Source organism: Aquarana catesbeiana, linkage group LG02 (genome assembly GCF_042186555.1).
Source record: "Aquarana catesbeiana isolate 2022-GZ linkage group LG02, ASM4218655v1, whole genome shotgun sequence".
NCBI classification, from domain to species: Eukaryota; Metazoa; Chordata; class Amphibia; order Anura; family Ranidae; genus Aquarana; species Aquarana catesbeiana.
Genome location: NC_133325.1, coordinates 540,912,904 through 540,933,699, shown reverse-complemented (window position 1 = coordinate 540,933,699; position 20,796 = coordinate 540,912,904). Strand labels below are relative to the sequence as shown.

The window sequence follows — 20,796 nt, the reverse complement described above, 5'->3', positions numbered from 1 at the left end:
GGAGTATATAAGTTGCTTAGTGGTCTCGACGGCTAGAATGGGGCATATTTTGAAGATGTTTCGGAGGTGAAGTCTGGACGATTTGGACAGTGATTGGATTTGGGGCTGAAAGGACAGGTCAGGGTCTAGGATTACACCTAGTACCTTGGCATGAGGGAGGGACTGGTGGTTGTATTATTATTATGAGCTCAGTTTTAGAAAGATTGAGTTTGAGGAAGTGTTGTGACATCCATGTTGATATGTCAGTTAGTGAGTTAGTAATTTGAGAGGAGACTGAAATAGTGAGCTAAGGAGTAGAGAGATAGATTTGTGTGTTACAGCATAGAGGTGGTACTGGAAGCCATGGGAGTTTATTAACACACCAAGGGAAGAGGTGTAAATGGAGAAGAGAAGGGGTCCGAGGACAGAACCTTGAGGTACCCCTACAGAAAGAGGAAGTATAGAGGAGGAAACAGAGTTATAGGTCACACTGAAGGAGCGCTGTGATAGGTAAGAGGAGAGCCAGGAGAGAGCAGAGTCTTGAAGGCCAAGAGAGTGGAGTTTTTTGGAGGAGGGGATGGTCAACAGTATCAAAAGCTGCAGAGAGGTCAAGTAGTATGAGTATGGAGTATTGGCCATTGGTTTTAGCAGTTAGTAGGTCATTAGTGAGTTTCAGTAGGGCAGTTTCGGTGGCGTGTAGCAAGCGGAAGCCAGACTGTAAGGGGTCAAGAAGGTTGTTGTCAGTGAGGTAGTGTCAGGACTGGGTTCAGCCCTTCGTTCTCTGAGCTGGCCGCTCAGCTGTTGGCTAATTGCCAGCTCCTATCTCTCCACAGTGACTCACCTGTAGACGATATCCTGCTCGTCAGTCCTGCCTACTTAAGCTGTCCAGCCCAGATAATCTCTGCCTTCGCCTTGGTCACATCTCTAGAGACGCTCTCCTGTGTTTTTGTTAAAGACTTGTTAAAACACATAAAAACACAAAAGATGCAGCGCTAGAAATATGTTAAAAAATGTGTGACTAGAGAGAAAACTAAGGCAGTGTCTCATAAGCATATCAGCATGTGATCAATGGTGAAAAATTCATATGACACATAATCTAGTGAACAATAATACAAAGACATATATAAAACTTTACATGTGAAAAATGCAAAAAGGAAAAGTCCCATCAAGTATCAGTCCATGAGTAAACAAGAAAAAACTCATCCGTGAAGATGCAAGAAACCAGAAAAAAGAAAGGGTAATCTTCCGTGTAGTTTCACACCCTAGGTGAGTAATATAATCCGCTTACCAGATGGCGATTACTGCTGTTACGGCTGCTACGTCTCGCCCAGCTCAGGGAAATCAGTCTCCCCAAAACCAAAGGCACAATACCGGAACAGCACCTAGCGGTGGATAATTCTCGGGAATATGAAACAAAAAACTTCCATAGTGTAATATGTACAAATAAGGTGATTTATTGAAATTTAAAAGAAACGCACTTACAATGTTGCAGTCGAATAAGAGCAGTGGAGTATGGCATAAGAATGAATAGCGGTGTCTCCATCTGTTGAACTTCACTTCCCACATTCGTTTGTTAGCCTATTCGAAAACGTAATGACGTCACTATCGCAGGCTCCTCCCTACGCGTTTTGTCACGATAGATCGTTGTCTGGGGATTGGCCCCTGTGTTCCTGTTAAAGACTTGCTTGGCTGACATTCCTTCTGGCTCCAGATCCTGCTTGCTGTTCTTCTACGCTCATCTCTGGCTCCCTGACGTTTTGGCTTGTCTATCTGTTTCGGTTCCTGAACTCTGGCTATATTTTGACTATGTTTACTCTGTTTACCTTTTTTTATTATTATTATTAAACAAGTGAGATTTAACTGTACTTCTGTCTCAGTCTGATTCATGGTTTTTGACAGTAGGCAAAGAAGAATTCAGAAGATGCAGTCAATCCACTTGTTGGTAATATTTTTTCCAGATTGGATGAGCAGGATCACTGCGTGGATCAGTTTGCCATGGCGTTACAAATGCTCCTGAGTCGAAAGGCTCACCTGGAATCGCCCACTGTGGCTGCTCCGGTACAACCTGTGTTGCAGGCCGTCCCTGCTGCTGCTCCAGTCTCTGTGCAGGCACCCGCCTCGAGTATTACCTGTCACAGATCAGCTGCGGAGCTGATCTGTGTCTCACCTTTACTCCTGTAGGCCGGCTGGCACCTGTTGTTCCACTAGCTTGTGTTCAGCTCTGCTGCACTCTGCAGCTATGGGTGTCGCCGGCTCCACCTGTTGCTTAATATATGACTCCTTCCTGCTACTTCCTGTCCAGCCCCTCATGTGCTTCTCTATTTAAATGCCTTTCAGACCAGTTCTGGTTGCTTGAGCAACAATTGTTCCTGAGCTCCCTTTGTGTAACCTGCCTTAACCTGACCTCTCATGAACTGATCTCTTGTGTAACGACTCGGCTTGTTCTGATTACGTTGTCTGCAGCCCGCCCTGACCTTGGCTCACTATCCAGCTCTCCTTTGATTCATACCGCGGGGTAGGAGATGCCTTCTCTACATCCACCCGAAGAGTACCGTGTGCATGAATGCACATCGCACGAGCGACACCGCAAGTTGTGAGGACCCAGCGGCCTGGTTTTGAAGGACAGGTGTGTCCCACCGCACGAGAGGCATTACGGAGACACCGACACGGTAGGACCTCAGCCCGTGCAAGGATCGAACGGGACACAATAACAATGACTCTGAACGGTGTGGTAATGTATTGAAGCACTTCCTCCTCTTTCCCCTGAATCATAGGTCAGTGATCGCTGGAAAAGATTATATGATTAAGAAGCTGCCTGATTACCCAATTAGAAAGCTACTAGAACTAGGTATAATAGCACTGGGTAAAACTGATCAACCAGCATTTTGAAACCACAATCAGTTCATAGCTGCTCAGTTATTGCTTATATTGCTGGAGATGGAACGTTGCCTCATTAATCCTGTGTAAGACATTTGTTAATCAGCTAGGATACCCTTTATTACCAAAACCATTTTGACTATCCCTTTTTGGAATGGCACCACATCAATGATTAATTTAATATCAGCTGGAACCACACTATGTCTATGGAAAAAATGTGAAGGCCACTATCTAAGATTGTCTTGATCCACTATCTAAGGATTATCTGACTAAACTCTGCATTAATGACAAATCGTCAGTTAGCCAGTGTTATTTTCTTTGCATTTTTTTTACACTGACCAATAGAGCCTCTCTCCCTTTTTTGATTCACTGGCATTACCATAATCAGTATTCCCCCGGGGGCCATTCATTATGAAACTGTAATACATACCTTTTCCTTGGTGGAATTAGGGATTCCCTTCCCATGTTTTTTCCTCCACATGCCGCAGCAGCATTGATGCGACACTTTCGCATATCAGTTTCATTGTTAATGGTTGGCTGGTGTCCGGACTTTCTGTGTTTTGGTTTGTTGATTGTTTTCTGTGTAAATGTCCTACATGTATGTTTTTTCTGTTTCTGAATGTTTTCACAAGATCATCCTTCTCGGGGGGATCCTCCCTTTTGAGGAGAACCTTGTAAAGTACTGTATGTTGCATGAAACTGTACTAACATTCAAATTTACATTTTAAACTTATGTAGTTTGTGCCCGTATTGGGATTAATAACATTTTGTAATTTTATAGAACCAATTTAGACCCTGACTTTTTGTTGCAGAAGTAACCGCTTTTGGATCCTGGTAGTAATACCAGGTAACTCCTCCCCACTTTTTTTGCATATTTTTTCTGTTTGGCTACAGCAACAATACCATATTTAGGTAAGCAGTACTAAGGTGGTAAAACTCATTTTTCACTGTCGATTTGGTTCAGCAGTACTGGTTTTTTCTTTTCTCCTCTTGTTTTGCTGTTGTTCCACTAGCTTGTGTTCAGCTCTGCTGCACTCTGCAGCTCTGGGTGTCGCCGGCTCCGCCTGTTGCTTAATATATGATTCCTTTCTGCTACTTCCTGTCCAGCCCCTCATGTGCTTCTCTATTTATATCCCTTTCAGACCAGTTCTTGGTTGCTTGGGCAACATTTGTTCCTGAACTCCCTTCGTGTAACCTGCCTTAACCTGACCTCTCGTGAACTGATCTCTTGTGTACAGACTCGGCTTGTTCTGATTACATTGTCTGCTGCCCGCCCTGACCTTGGCTCATCATCCGGCTCTACTTTGCTTCATCCATCCATTCTTGTCTGACAGTGTCTTCTGGTACTTCCCTAGCAAGCAGGGTGAACCCAGGGGTCGTGACCTGGGGTCAGCACGCAGCTAAGCCCAAACCCTCGTGAGGGGGTCCCTGGCAGAATACCGGCTGTCCCTTAGACTCCACGCCCTGGGGGATCCTGTGTCACCTGCTCGCCTGTGGGCTCACTGTAAGTAGTACCGTGACATTACCTCTATAAGAGGTATGTCTGGTTTCGCTCTGCTTCCCCAGCGATTTGGGCGCGATCCAGTCCAATGCAGAAGGTTTCTCAACCAGGTTGAGATATACTTTGAGATGCTGCCCCAGGCGTTTCTCACGGACAGAAGCAAAGTTGGTTTCGTGATATCTTTGCTTTCTGAGAGAGCCTTGGCCTGGACAACCCCTCTATGGGAGACCCAAAAACTTGTCTTGAGTTACCCTGAATTTGTGGCTTCCTTTAAAATGGTTTTTGACAATCCCGCACGCTCCGCTTCTGCTGCCAAGTGCCTCATGTCCATCAAACAAAGTACAAGAACTATTGCCGATTACGCCATTGAATTCCGTACTCTGGCAATAGAAGTTACGTGGAACAATGAGGCCCCTTTGGCTGCTTTATCTCATGGTCTCTCGGATACCATCAAGGAAGAGATAGCAGCCCGAGATATACCCACTGAGCTGGAGAAGTTGATCATGTTTGCCATTGAATCCAGACTCAGAGAAAGACTCTCTTTTAAGGTGTGCTTGTGTAAGCCTCCTGTATATTTGTCTCCAAGCTTTGCAGTCCCACCCTTGCCTGCCTCACCTCCCATGCCTCCTGGTACCGAGTCGGTCAGTGAAGATGAACCCATGCACTCTGGCTTCACGTGTCTCTCTGCGGATGAGAGAACCCTTAGGAGGAGGGAGAGATTGTGCCTTTATTGTGGCCAGGCAGGTCCCTTTTTAAAGTCTTGTCCTACCCGTCCAGGGAACGCCCGAACCTTGAGGTCCTGTCATGGACAGACCTTAGGTGGCATTGTTTCGTCCCCAGTTATCCAGGAGGATAAGCCCCTGGTATTTGGTTACCCTTTCTTGGGCTGAGTCGTCGAGATGCAAGCTCTAATTGACTCTGGGGCTGCAGGCCTGTTCATTGATGCTGCCTTTGTATCGAAGCACTCGATTCCGCTGCAGCTGCGTGACACTCCACTTGTCATTGAGGCTCTTGACGGGAGACCTCTACAGCCTGCCCACTTGACTCATGAGACTGTTCCGTTGTCCATGGCCGTAGGGGCTCTTCACAATGAGATAATCCAATTCCAAGTTATTTCCTCACCTAAGTTTCCACTGGTTATTGTTTATCCTTAGTTACAGAGGCACAACCACTCTTTTGATTGGCTCCTTGCTGAGCTTCTCTCCTGGTCGCCACAATGCAGTAAGACATGCTTCCAGAAGGTAACCAAGGTCCTGTGCACTTCTTCTCTCTCCTCCCTGCCAGAGGAGTACCGCGATTTTAGCGATGTCTTTGACAAAGGTCAAGCTGGTAGTTTGCCTCCACACCGGTTGTATGATTGCGCAATTGACCTTCAACCTGTGCCATACACCCTCGTGGCCGGGTTTACCCTTTGTCGGTCGTTTCATGATTAAGAATGCCTATCCGATTCCGTTGATTACAGAGTTATTTGACTGCCTCAAGGGAGCAACGGTTTTCACAAAGCTTGATTTGAGAGGGGCAAACAATCTCGTGAGGTTTAAGGAGGGCGATGAGTGGAAAACTGCGTTTAATACCAGAACAGGTCATTATGAGTACCTTGTAATGCCTTTTGGTCTTTGTAATACCCTGTCAGTTTTCCAGGAAACTATTAATAATGTCCTCCAAGATTTGTTGCAGTTATGTGTGGTGGTTTATCTCGACGATATCCTCATATTTTCCAAGTCTCTGGAGAGCCACCACACAGATGTTTGTCATGTGCTTCAGAAACTTAAGCCTCGTACACACGATCAGATTTTCCGCAGACAAAACCTCAGACTTTTGTCCGAAGGGCGTTGGCCAGGAACTTGTCTTGCATACAAACGGCAAGGAATTGTCGGCCAACAAACACGAACATAGTGATGTACTAGACTTACTACAAGCCGATAAAGAGGAAGTTCAATTGTCATGTGCCACCCCTTGGGCTCCTTCTGCTAATTTTGTGTTAGTAGAAGTTTGGTGAGTGTTGATTCACGCTTTTCATTTCGCGCTTTTCTTTTTTTTTCTGAACAGCCGTTCGTCAACCAGCCATGTTGTAGAATCGGAGGAGATAACGTTATTTATTATTCGCCTTGGAGTTATTGCTTTGACCCAAGTCCAGTCCAGGAACAGGAGGAGGAGGAGGATTTATTGGACCAAAAATTGGTTGCTTTATTAATCGTGACCAATTATGTCATATGCCTTTGCTGCGGGAGCTTCAGGAGAATAATCCGGATGATTTTCGGAATTATCTCCGGATGACGGACCCCTGCTTTCACCAACTCTTGGCATTGTTGACCCCTATATTAAGAAGCCGGACACATGCATGAGGCTTTTGTTTTATTTTTTGGTTGAATAATGATTTGATATATTTTCTATATTCTTGGATGCATATAAAGGCATTTTTGGTTAAGTTCTATTGGCAGATAGCATATCTAATTTTCTTTGTTTTCTTTTTTTTAATGCACAATAAAAAAACTCAGTTAGTATCACCAGCAGAGTAGCTTCATTATTATACCATTAAAGAAGAGAATGTGCGCTGCATTTCGAGATTTCATAATTTGCCGTGTCACGAATAGGAATTCTCCAATACAAACGCTAGTTTTACAAGACCGACTGCTTCTGGCTCGTCCTTGCTTCCCAGCATGTGTGTTTGTACTTTGGACTTTTGTCCAATGGACTTGTGTACACACGCTCAGAAAATCCGACAACAGACATTTATCTGCGGAAAATTTTAAAGCCTGCCATCCAACATTTGTCTGCAGAAAATCCGACAACAATTGTCCGATGGAGTGTACAAACGGTCGGATTTTCCGCCAACAGCCTGTCATCACACAATTCCCATCGGAAAATCCGATTGTGTGTACGAGGCTTAAGAGAGAACAATCTCTGTTGTAAATTGGAGAAATGCAAATTTCATCGCGAACAGGTTAAATTCCTGGGTTATGTCATTTCCACTTCTGGTTTTTCGATGGACCCAGAGAAACTTTCAGCAGTCCTACAGTGGCCCCGACCCGTGGGTTTACATCCTCTGCAGCGTTTTCTTGGCCTTACCAACTATTATTGGAAGTTTATTCATAACTTCTTGCCTTTGGTCAAGCCCCTGACTGATATGACCAGAAAGGACGGTAACCTACAGTGTTGGTCTCTGGAGTCCATTAAGGTCTTTGAGAGTCTCAAGGCTGTCTTTGTTTCTGCTCCTATGTTGGCACAACCTGATCCTATGTTACATTTTATCCTTGAGGTTGATGCTTCTGAGACTGGAGTTGGCACCCTTCTGTCTTAACGTCCTACCTCTGAGAGCACTATGCATCCTTGTGGCTACTTTTCCAAGAAATTGTCACCTGCGGAGTGCAATTACGAGAATGGTGACAGAGAGCTGTTGGCGATCATTTTAGCCCTGAAAGAAGGGAGACATCTCCTCGAAGGTACCACTATGCCAGTTCTCATTCTTACTGATCACAAGAATCTCACATTCTTGTCCTAGGCTAAACGCCTCTCTCTCAGAAGGGCGCGATGAGCTATTTTCTTGTCAAGTTTCAATTACATTGGGGGTTATTTACTAAAGGCAAATCCACTTTACACTACAAATGCAAACTACAATTACAAAGTGCACTTGAAATTCCACTGAAAGTGCACTTGGAAGTGCAGTCACTGTAGAGCCGAGGGGGAAATGCAAGGAAAATAAAAAACAGCATTTTAGCTTGCACATGATTGGATAATAAAATCAGCAGAGCTTCCCCTCATTTCAGATCTACCCCTCAGAATTACAGTGACTGCACTTCCAAGTGCACTTTCAAGTGCACTTTGCACTTGTAGTTTGCACTTGTAGTGCAAAGTGGATTTGCTTTTCGTAAATAACCCCCATTGTCTCATTCTTACCCGGTACTAAGAATGTAAAGGCTGACGCTTTGTCACAACAATTTTCCTCCACTTCCAAGATGGAGTCAGTTCCGGTTCCTGCGATTCCTCCTGATCGTATTCTAGCTACTGTTTGCACCAGTCTCACTTCTCCTTTGGGTGACAAAATTCTTGCTGCTCAGGTTGATGCTGCTCCTGAGAAACCTTGTGACCACTGCTTTGTCCCAGAGAGTCTCCATACTGCCGTGCTCCAGAGTTACCATTCTCCCAAGGCTGCTGGTCACCCTGGGAAGAATCAACTCTTTTAGGCCATTTTCCAACAATTCTGGTGGCCTAGTCTACGTGCTGATGTAACTGCCTTCGTAGCTGCCTGTTCCGTGTGTGCTCAGAGTAAGACTCCACGACACCTTCCAATGGGCCTCCTACAACCCATACTCAATGGAGAGAGGCCCTGGACCCACCTGTCTATGGATTTCATTGTGGAGTTACCCAACTTCCAGGGCAACACAGTTATTCTTATGGTGGTTGACAAGTTCTTGAAAATGTCTCATTGTATTCCACTTAAGATGTTGCCCACTTCTAAAGGAACTGGCTTCCATTTTTGCTCGGGAGATCTTTCGCTTACATGGGCTACCCAAGGTGATTGTCTCGGACAGGGGTAGTTAGTTTGTGTCCCAGTTCTGGCGAGCCTTTTGTGCACAGTTGGGAATTCAGCTTGCTTTCTCCTCTGCATATCACCCGCAGTCTAATGGGGCTGCAGAATGAGCGAATCAGTCCTTGGAGCAATTCCTACGTTGCTATATTTCTGACCATCATAACAACTGGTCAGACCTCTTACTGTGGGCGGAGTTTGCTCACAATAGTGTCTTGAATTCTGCTTCCCCATTATCCCCATTTATGGTGAACTATGGTTCCCAAACTTCCACGCTGCCTGACTCATTTGTACCGCAGAGTATTCCTGCATTAGAGGAGCATCTCCGTGGTCTTCGTTCCACTTGGGCACAAGTCCAGGAGGCTATACGACATGCTAATGATAGGTACAGACTCCATGCTGACCGCAGACGCCTGCCTGCGCCTTCCTACCAGGTTGGGGACAGGGTCTGGCTGTCATCTCGCAACCTCTGACTTAGTGTTCCCTCTCTGAAGTTCGCACCTCAGTTTATCTGGCCTTTCCGTATTCTTCGCAGGATTACCCCAGTGGCTTACGCATTAGACCTTCCTTCTAGAATGCGTATCTCAAATGTATTTCATGTCTCCTTATTAAAACCTTTGGTCTGCAACCGCTTTACCACCTCAGTGCCTCATCCTCACCCTGTACAGGTTGAGAACCATGAGGAGTATGAAGTAGAGTTCATTGTTGACTTCCATAGGTTCCGTGGGCGCGTACAGTACCTGGTGCATTGGAAAGAGTACGGTCTGGAGGAACGCTCTTGGGTCTCATCCTCGGACGTACATGCCCCTGTCCTCCTCTATGATTTCCATAGACGTTTTCCCTTCAAGCCTATTGGTCCTCCGAGGGGGAGGGGTCATTGAGGAGGTGGTACTGTCAGGGTTGGGCCCAGCCCTTCGTTCTCTGAGCTGGCCGCTCAGCTGTCGGCTAATTGCCATCTCCTATCTCTCCACAGTGACTCACCTGTTGATAATATCCTGCTCGTCAGTCCTGCCTACTTAAGCCGTCCAGCCCAGATGATCTCTGCCTTCGCCTTGGTCACATCTCTAGACACGCTCTCCTGTGTTCCTGTTAAAGACTTGCTTGGCTTACATTCCTTCTGGCTCCAGATCCTGCTTGCTGTTCTACTACGCTCATCTCTGGCTCCCTGACATTTTGGCTTGTCTGACTATCCGTACCGGTTCCTGAACTCTGGCTATGTTTTGCCTATGTTTACTCTGTTTACCTCTCTTTATTATTATTAAACAAAAGAGATTTAACTGTACTTCTGTCTCAGTCTGATTCATGGTTTCTGACAGGTAGGAGCTAAGACGGTTGTAGACTAAGTGTTCTAAAAGTTTTGAAGCAAACAGGAGCAAGGATATGGGTCTTAAGTTGTTCAGGCTGGTGGGATCCAATGAGGGCTTTTTAAGTATGGGGGTAATCAGGGCATGTTTTAGAGGGGAGGGAAGGTGCCTGTAGAGAGGGAGAGATTGAAGATGTGCATGAGGGAGCATAAGATAGAAGAAAAGAGTGACTGTAGTAGATGTGAGGGAACAGGGGGGACAGGTGGTAAGGCGAGCTTCTGAGAAAACTTTAGAGACCTCTTCAGTAGTAGCAAAATCAAAAGAGGAGAGTGTTGAGAGTGTATTAGTACAGGGTATGTTAAGTGGGTTAGATGTCTGGGCAGTGGAGATGTCCCTCCCCACTAATTGCATCAATCTTGTTTTTGAAGTGATTGGCAATCTCGTGAGCAGTGAGCGAGTTACTGGGTGGAGATGGTGGTGGAGAAAGTAGCGAGTTGAAAGTAGAGAAGAAACGACGAGGACTGGAGGTCAGGGTATTAATGAGGGTGACAAAGTAGGTTTGTTTGGCAGCATGGAGAGAGGAATTGTATTTTAAGAAGGCAGATTTATATTGGGTGAATGCATGCTGGGAGTTGGATTTACGCCACACTCACTTAAGGTTTCGGGAGTTGTCGGTCTGCCAAGGTTGTAACAATCGAGGCTTGACATTTTGTGTAGTGAGAGACATTGGCGGGGATGTTAAAATCACCAAGGATAATAGTAGGTATTGGAGAGGAGAGAGAGTAGAGTAGCCAGGCAGAGAAGTCACCAAGGATGCGTGACAGTGACACTGGTCCAGGAGGCCCATAGATCACTGCAATCCTTAGAGAAATGGGAGAAAACAGACAAATACAATGTGTCCCAAAAGAAGAGAAGGAGGGGTAGATAGGACTTGAAAGGTGCTCAATGGGGATAGAAGCAAACCAACTCCACCTCCTTTTTGTCCACTGGGTCTGGGTGAGTGAGTCCAGTGGAGGCCTCCATGGGAGAGGGTTGCGTGCGAGGCAGAATCTGACTCTTGGAGCCATGTTTCCGTGATTGCACAAGGGTTAAGGGAGTGGGAGACAAAAAGGTCATGGACAGAAGTGAGCTTATTGCAGACAGAGCAGGCATTCCAGAGGGCACGTGAGAAGGAGAGGGTGTTTTTTTGTGAGCAGGGGGATCGAGAGAAGATTGAGAAAATTGCAGCTGATGCTGGAGGAGGGAGGGTGCCGGGTGTAGGGGTGAGATACTGGAGGACCGGGATTAGGAGAGATATCCCCAGAGGTTAGCAGAGGATGGAGGGTGAGATAAGTAAGATGGGAGTGGGAGGTGTATGAGTGCACGTGCTTCCCTGTCTGTGTGGGGGTCAGCAGGTGGGTTTAGTATTAGCAGGAGGGGATGAGAGCAGTAGTAGAGAGAGGGTAAAAGTGATGGTGATATGTACAAGTTTTGGGGTGGAGAAGAGGGGAAAGGAAGTGAGAATTTGAAAGCAGAGGATGCTAGTATGAGAAGGCAGAGTAGAGGGGACATATTAAAGGGTAGTGGGGATAGGATTTAGACTTGCAGCATGCTTTCCAAAGTGGTGGTTTGTAGTCAATCCAGAGTGAAGCAGAGTTCTTTGTGATCTTTTCAAGCTGCTTTCGTTTAATTGCTGTGTTCAACTGCTAAATACTCCTACAGAAAAATTACTCAGTTACTCTGCCTAAACCCCCTGTCTCTGACTTCCCACATGGGCACAACTCACTTTATACAGAGATGATTAAATGAGGTGATCTTCCACAGCCCAACTAGGGATGGATAAGGAACACATGAAATTGGGGGAGGAATGGCCAGAGAGACACAGGCCACAGTCATAAAGATGAGTATCTCTTAGGTTCCAAAAGGAGGTGAGAATCCATCATTAACAAGTGGCCAAGTTAGAAAATTAAAAACAAAAAACGTAGATGCATACCCCAGTTAAAGCAAAGTTTTGAAAAGCAGAAAGACAGTTATGAATTCCCGTCCACTCATTTTCTAGACTTGTCTACACACTATCTCTTTTTCTATATTATATTAATAGATGCCAACAGGATCTTATTCTCCCATTACACAGCAACTCCCAACTGAAGCACATGCCCATTAATACTCACTGATGTGGACTTGTTACCCCAAATTGCTATAGCCGCTGGCTATGGTTTCTCATTTGACTTTCCTGTCACTGCTGCACACAGGGATAGAGCACAGCAGCAAAGGGTGGCCTGTGTGTTTGTGTTTGAAAGATTCTAATTTCTCCAAGATTGCTATTAGTGGTGCAATTTTGTCATTGATATGTCTGACTTCTAGGATGATAGAGTACACTACATTCGCCCATTGCGGCCTTAAGGTGTAGAGCTACTCCATCCGGGATCCTGGGAGATCTTCAAATACCCGTCTTCTTGGATTTCATATCACTTGATTTGCAGGTGCATTCATCAGGGGCAACATCTTGGGGGTCATTTAGTTACAGCCGAGCTCTCCCAGCTCCACAGGGGAGGCTCCTGTCAGTAGTGCCCTTGCACTAGGGGTTTTGGATGGATAAGTGGGTGTGGTTTTGAGGGTTTTTTTCATGTTGGGGGATTTATAGGTTTTAGGGGTATTTAAATTCTGGGGGGGAGGGGAAAGCTGTGGAATATTCAGCCTATTTTGCTGTTCTTTTTATTCAATAAAGAATCAGGAGGTAGCCTTTGAAAGCCCTCTTCCCCCTTTCACTTTCAAGCAGTATTACTTTGGCCAATCAATAGGAAGTGGAGGTAATGGCTACAGCTCTGCACCCTGAGAGCTATAGCTTGTGAGAAAAAGGATTGTTGAACTGTGTGAGGCAAAGAAACTACAGGTCCTAATGGACCATGGGACCCAGGAGGAGAAGAGGATGTCATGTTTTTTTAAACTTAAGAAAGTTTGGGGCTTTTGAGTGCCAGGACAGAGAGAAAGAGGACCTCTGTGCATCAACTTCTGCCTACAGGGAATCTGGCCTGTGAGATCTGGGTCCTGTGACTGTGGGTCTAAAATGCCTGGTGCAGCATAGCATTGGTTACACTATCCACAACCGGACTCCTGCGATGAGGAAGTTGGAGTACTTACTGCCGCTGTCTAGCACTGCTGTTCAATGTAAGCCTCAGGGAGGACTTAAGGGGCCCCCTTCTCCAAGAGTGTCCCCAGCTGTATCCTGGGATTGGTGAGAGGGCCATTGGCCAGTATTATTGGTGCTGGCAGAGACTGTGTTACTGAGTGCAGGAGGCTAATTACACTTATGTGTTGCATCACCCTAACCTTATTCAGCATCTCTAGCAGACTTACATTGCACCCATACTAGTTCTATATTGTACTATCATTGTTGAACCATACTTACTTTCCATCTGTCCAAGAGACTACTTAACTTCTACAGCTTACATCACCTGCATGCAGTTCTGTTAGAACTATTGTAGTGCACCAATTCTTCTTAAAGGGCCCCAACGATAATAGACAGAAGAAACATCTTAAGGACTGCCCCTGTCATGTAACGAGTGGCGGCCCATTATTTTTTGGGGTGGGGTAGTGAACAAACCCCTCCCCCGGTCAGTCTGGCCATCAAAATCCTCCACCCCCCTGTCGCTCGATCTGCAAACCACCCACCACCCCCGCTTTCTGATTGGCCGGGAGGAGAAGCAGGAAGACAATAGTGAATATTAATTTGCTATTGTCACACAACTGGGTGGGTTCAGGGCGCAGTGCTCTGCGCTCCAAACCCATCCTTTTTTAAGCCAATTAGAGCCTCAGGCTCTAATCATGTGCTTCAAAAAAAAAAAACCTCCCTGCATGGAGATTAGGGGTCGGGAGCATGAATTAAAGGGGCAGCGCCCCTAATGGAGCGGATACCACTGCATGTAACCTACCCCAGTCCCACCACTGTTCATCTATTTCTTTTAAGCATTGGTAGAGCTTATTAGACAGCCTTAGGCCTAGCATTGACGCTGACATTATAGTGTCTAGCGTTTGTTAAACAAGTATTGTTACTGATCATTGCTGCACTGTAGATGGGAATGTTACAGTTTATGCTGATCTGGATAGCATGTGTCATCTTATATTTAGGTTGATTTCTTTGTTATCGAGCATTAAAGCGTATTCCTGCTGTCACAATTAACTTGATCCCTCTATCTCTGTATACTCGTTACTTAAATTATCATGTTGTTTTTCTCTTTCTAACCGCTGAGTGCATGTGTATCCTTAAAACTGCATTTCTGCTGGGTATCCAATACTGTTATTAGAAATTTCTTAGAATATAGATTTGAATACTCAGCTGGGTGTGTCAAGGAGGCTAAGGGACTTTGAGAAGCTTAAGGCCAGGAACAGGGGACCCATCTAAACCAGTGGCTTCTTTGGGGGGGTATCACTACACTACCATCAAAATAAGGGCACTAAGTATAGACTCAACCGAAACTGTGTTGTATATGGCTTTCTCTAAACAGTATGTACACCAAAATGCCATGAGGCACCTGTATATGTATATATATATATATATAGCTTTTTCCTCAGAGAATAGGTGCAGGAACTCCCCCTTCCCCAGCCCAGTCCCCACCCCCAACCCTTCCATGGGGGAGAGAAGTAAAGTGACGTCAAACAGTGAATGTGGTAAAAACTCAGACCTGTGTATCACACAAGGCAAAAAGGTTACAAATGTGTAACACACAGAGTACAAGGCTCAGAAATACATAGCAAACATGGTGCATCCACAGCTCAAGTCTTCTTCCCCATCCACAGCTCACCTCTTATCCCACCATCCACAGCTCACCTATAAATCCAACTATCGACAGCTCATCTATGCACCCCACCTTCCATAGCTCACCTATTCACTCCACCATCCACAGCTCACCTATGAATCCTTCCATCCACAGCTCATCTCTTCTCTTCCCGTCCACAGATCACCCCTTCCCTCCCCATCCACAGCTTACCTATGCATCCAACCATCCACAGCTCATCTCTTCTCCCCTCATCCACAGCTCACCTATGAATCCCACCATCCACAGCTCACCTATGAATCCCACCATCCACAGCTCACCTATGAATCCCACCATCCACAGCTCACCTATGAATCCCACCATCCACAGCTCACCTATGAACCCCACCAACCACAACTCACTTATGCACCCCACAATCCACAGCTCACCTATGCACCCCACAATCCACAGCTCACTTCTTCTCCCCCTAGTCACAGCTTCCCCCTTCTCCCACCATCCACAGCTCACCTACGCACCCCACCATCCACAGCTCCATTATTCACCCCACCATCTTCAGCTCACCTTTTCTTCCCCCATAGACAGCTCATCTATGAACCTCACCATCCTCAGCTCACCTATGCACCCCACCATGCACAGCTCACCTCTTCTCCCCCAAGGTCACAACTCGCCTCTTCTCACACTGTCTGCAGTTCACCTCTTCTTCCACAGCTCACCTACACACCCCACCAATGGCGGCCCGTCCATAAGGGGTGCAGAGGCGCCACCCCCCAATCCATGTGCCCTAATCTCCATGCCGGAAGCCAGGACGCATGCATTTCAATAGGGGTTTTTTTTTTTTTTTGGAAACACATGATTAGAGCCTGAGGCTCTAATTGGCTTCAGAAAAGGTTAGCATCGGGGGGCACAGAGCACTGTGCCCTGAGCCCCAGTTGTGTGACAATAGCAAATTAATATTCGCTATTGTCTTCCTGATTCTCCTCCAGGCCAATCAGGTCCTAAGAGTGAGGGGGGAGGTTTGTTTGCCACCCCACCTCCCCCAAAAAAATATTGAGCACCAGCCGCCACTGCACCCCCCCATACACAGATCATGTCTTATTCCCCCATACACAGCTCACATATGCACCACACCATCTTCAGCTCACCTCTGCACATCTCCATCCACAACTCATCTTTGTACCCACTGTCAACATCCCACCTCTGCACCACCACCATCCACAGCTTACCTGTGCATGCTCAACCACAGCTTATCTTTTCACCTCCATCATCCACAGTTTTGTCTGTCCCTTCCACATTTCACTTCTGCACCCTCATCTACAGCCCTCGCCTCTGCAACTCCCCATCTTTCACCTCTGTACCTACAGATCTAGAATCCTCCTTAGCTCTTTCTTCTACACAACACCCCCCACCCCCCAGCTCTCATTTCACACAGCCTGCCGCTTCACAGCTTTCCCCACTACACAAATCCCACCTTTCTCAGCCCTTACATTGGTACATCACCCCCAACCCTCCCATAGCTGCCTCACTGCAAAACCACCCCTCTTTCCATACCTTGTTCTCACCTTGTCATAACTGCTTTACAGCGATATGCAGCCGCTGCTACACCTGCACCGCTGTGTTAGGTGGACATGGGATTTTTCTATTGAGCATAGTGCACACTGCTTTGCCTGGAGAGCTCCGGCTATTAGACTTGTTTAGGCCAGAGCTAAGGATGGATTTCAGAATGCTACACGTGTCTGATAGGCTGCTGGTGGGGACAGGAGATTCCGAAGCACCACACACCAATTAAATATGATACTGGTGGTTTCTGCATCAGGACACAGGGCACCAAAGGACAGGGCAACTGGAGGTGGTGGAACAGTGTTTCACCACGTTCTGGCTGATAAAAAAGCCCTGCACATGGGGTGATAAGGGTGCACTCAGACACATCCAGCACACACAGACTTGTTTTAAAACTGTAATTGATGCTGTAATATTTTTTTTTTTTATAAAATGTAATTAACTGTAATTAAAGCATTTGCTAATAAAATATGTGCATTTTCTCTCCCTTGTCAGTCGAAATGGTTCAGCTTTGGGTCAGATTTCTTCCACTGATATATACAAAAACCCCAAAGTATACAGCAAGGTACAGTCAAACGTCTTATCTCTTTGTATTACTTATTTTCTATAGTAAAAGTAGACTTTTCAGAAAAACTGTCTCAGAGTGGATCTATCAAATCTTCCACAGTTATTCTTGCCTTTCCCTAATCAACTCCCTTCTGTAGTTTAGAAACACATGTACTCTATATGTCTTAGATGTATATTCAGAATCCAGGGCATTGCTAGGATTGTGAAAAACCTGGGGAACCCTTGGAGTATAGCAATGATGGGGCACGCATAGTGTGCCAAGTAGGGTTTGGCCAAATTGTTTTTAAAAGTGGGAGAGGCTTATTGCAACTGTACTGCCTCCCTTTGTAAAGTGCTGCACAAACTGTTGGCACTATATAAATCCTGTATAATAAGAAAAAGAATCAAGTGTTAAGTTTTATTTAGCCATAAGCTCCTCACTGTATTTACAGTGCACAATTGCTTTAATGTCAAAAGAGTCTTATGCCGCGTACACACGGTCAGACTTTTCAGCTACAAAAGTCCGACAGACTTTTTGATGGACTTTTGACAGACTTTCTAACGACCGGACTTGCCTACATACGATCACACCAAAGTCCAACGGATTCATACGTGATGACGTACACCGGACTAAAATAAGGAAGTTGATAGCCAGTAGCCAATAACTGCCCTAGCGTCGGTTTTTGTCCGTCGGACTAGCATACAGACGAGTGGATTTCTGGATCCGGCGGAGGTATGACGTAAAGATTTGAAGCATGTTTCAAATCTAAAGTCCGTCAGATTTGCGACTGGAAAAGTCTGCTGAAGGTCCGGTGAAGCCCACACACGATCGGATTGTCCACCGGTTTTACAGATACAGATAAAAGCCTCTGCTTAATCATTTTTTGAAAAAAAACTTTCCATTACCTATGCTTGCAGGGGTCTGGTGTATGTATTGTACCAAGGAGCTTGCATGGTTTAGAAGTGCAATGCTCAAGGGTGTATAACCTACAGAATGCAGGGGTCAGGGATGCATAATGCACCAAGTGCTGAGGTCAAGAGTGTATAAGACTCAGAATGCAGGAGTCATGGATGTGTGTTATGCCTGGGTTACCAGTGTGTAATGCAGAGATTACAGAGGTCAGGAGTTGTAATGTACAGAGTGCAGGGATCAGGAGTGCATTTAGTTACAGAATGTCAGTGTAGTGCTGAGGCATATATATTGCACAGAGTGAAGGGGTCAGGAGAATGTTAACACACAGAGTAGGGGGTCAGGGTTATGTGTAACACATGGAGCACAAGCCACAATCTCACCACTAGAACCTTATGCCCCGTACACACGAGCGGAATTTCCTTAAAAAAAAAGTGCGATGGGAGCTTTTGGTCGGATATTCTGCCCGTCTTTATGCTCCATCCAACTTTTTCTGTCTGAATTTCCGTCAGCAAAAGATTGAGAGCTGGTTCTCTATTTTTCCAAAGGAAAAAGTTCTTCACGGAAATTGCGTTCGTCTGTATGCAATTCCGACGTGCAAAAAAGCACGCATGCTCGGAAACAATTCGGCGCATGCTCAGAAGCATTGAACTTAATTTTCTCGGCTCATCATAGTGTTGTACGTCACTACGCGTTTTTGACGGTCGAATGTTCAGAGAACTTGTGTGACCGTGTGTATGCAAGCCAAGCTTGAGCGGAATTCCGTCGGAAAAATCTTGGATGGTTTTTCCGACGGAATTCCACTCAAGCTTTGAACTTCATTTTCTCGGCTCATCGTAGTGTTGTACGTCACTACACGTTCTTGACGGTCAAATGTTCAGAGAACTTGTGTGACTGCGTGTATGCAAGCCAAGCTTGAGCGGAATTCCGTCGGAAAAATCTTGGATGATTTTTCCGACGGAATTCCAATCAAGCTTGACTTGCATACACACGGTCACACAAAAGTTCTCTGAACTTTCGACCATCAAGAACGCGTAGTGACGTACAACACTACAAAATTCCGCTCCTGTGTACGGGGCATAAGAAAGGCAAATTCCCTCTTCTGGTTCAATATTTTTTATTGCAATTATAGTAGTAAAACATACAATAGTGTCAAAGGCACCTAAACTGCCCACGCAGGGGCTGGGACTGGCACATGAAAAACATAACATGTACAACATAAACAAAGGAGGAAAGCCTCCTGTCTAAACTATCACACAGAAGAACTGAGTGCAAACATACATATTTTGGGGTAAACCCCATAGAGTGAAAAGGTAACCAGGACAAATATGTAATAACTCAGCACTGAAATGGCCCTGGGCAACCATCGATGGCTAAAGAGGGCTAAGAGCCCTGGAAAAAGCTAGAGAGGAAAAAAAAAAAAACTCAGTGAGAAAAGTCAAAAAAGAGGAAAGCAGAGATAGCGAGAAGGGAAAGAAGGAGGAAAAGGGGAAGAGGGGGCCCAAGATCACCTAGGATATCAGTCAAAGCCAGCCCACACTAGTTCGGAGGGAGGTCAGGGAAGGCATACGTCAACCATGGCTCCCAGACTTTAAGGAAGACAAATTCCCTTTTCAAGACTAACTACTTCCCCAAAATCAACCCCCCAGTACAAATTTCACCTCAAACCAAAATACCCCCGGGCACAATTTCCTGCCTCCCTTTTTGACTCACCAGGTCTTAGATGCAGTGGTGCTCTGCGCAGTGAGGAGAAGTCCTCCTGTGAGTCCCAGCAGCTGTGTCACAACAGAGCCAAGGAAGAGCATAGCAAAGCCTCCCTTGGATCTGCAATATACCACTGTGTGTGGTGTCTGACAGGCTGTGCAACGCTGCCAGCTGCTGTAGTGGGTAGTCTCCTAAGACACCCTACAAGAGATGTCCCGGGTTTCAGGTGCAACAGATGCTCATATTCAGAATTGTGTTATTTAGATAAAGGTGCTGTTATTTGAACAGATTTTTTGAGAAAACACACATCTTTACACCCACTATCTGACTTTTCTTTTTTTAGGTTCAGTCTATTGATGGTATTAAAATTGTCAATTACTGCTCTCCATTATATTTTGCAAATTCAGAAATATTTCGACAGAAAGTTATCAAGAAGGTAAACGATTCTTCAAACTGCTTGACAAAATATTCTATTGCTGAATAATAATCCAGTATTAAGTCCATCATCCTATACTTGTATATAGAACCATGCTTTGTTACATCAAAGTTTCTGTATTGGTATCACTGAAAACATACAACCTCAATGGGAGTCCAAATTTACAAATTGTATCAAAAAAAATCTAGCCTTTTTGAGTTTTTTGTTTTTTGTTTTTTTTTGTTTTTTTGTGTATGAAAAACTAAGTGTTTATTGCAGTGATGCAATAATCAGCGGTTTCTTGGGGACCAAAACACAAATGCCCTGTAGGAGAATGTCCTGCTATATAAATATATGTAATACAAATAGTGTGCTGTTCCAAAACAAGACTCAGGCCCTTGCCTGTCACATAGGCTCTTTGGGCTAATGAGGAAGAAAAATATATATACTGTACATATACGCATCCGTGAAATAACATACAGTATATAGTTAACATAGCAAATTGTAAGCCTAATAAATGTCCAAAAAGCAACAAGCTCTTTTGTTAAGAAGAAAAAAAATGCTATGGTGCAAGTTTGAAGATACTGTATGTATAAATGTCCAATACACAGATTCATATCAAACAATACAATTCAGAAAAAAAAACGTGATCCATCCATGAAGTAACAATTGCGTGTCAGAGAACCATCATCATACACCTCTGTTCGCAATGCCTGCTCAC

The 20,796-nt window shown here is 45.2% G+C and overlaps 1 protein-coding gene across 2 annotated transcripts in view; it reads left to right on the top strand.

The window, feature by feature from the left end:
- The window catches only part of SLC26A9 (solute carrier family 26 member 9), a 659,312-nt gene that overhangs the window by 438,355 nt on the left and 200,161 nt on the right, over positions 1-20,796 (top strand). For both annotated transcript variants that reach the window (XM_073615875.1, XM_073615876.1), the window contains exons 14-15: positions 16,996-17,065; positions 20,004-20,096. In XM_073615875.1, the coding sequence (XP_073471976.1) occupies positions 16,996-17,065; positions 20,004-20,096 (163 nt within the window). The remainder of the gene's footprint in view (positions 1-16,995; positions 17,066-20,003; positions 20,097-20,796) is intronic.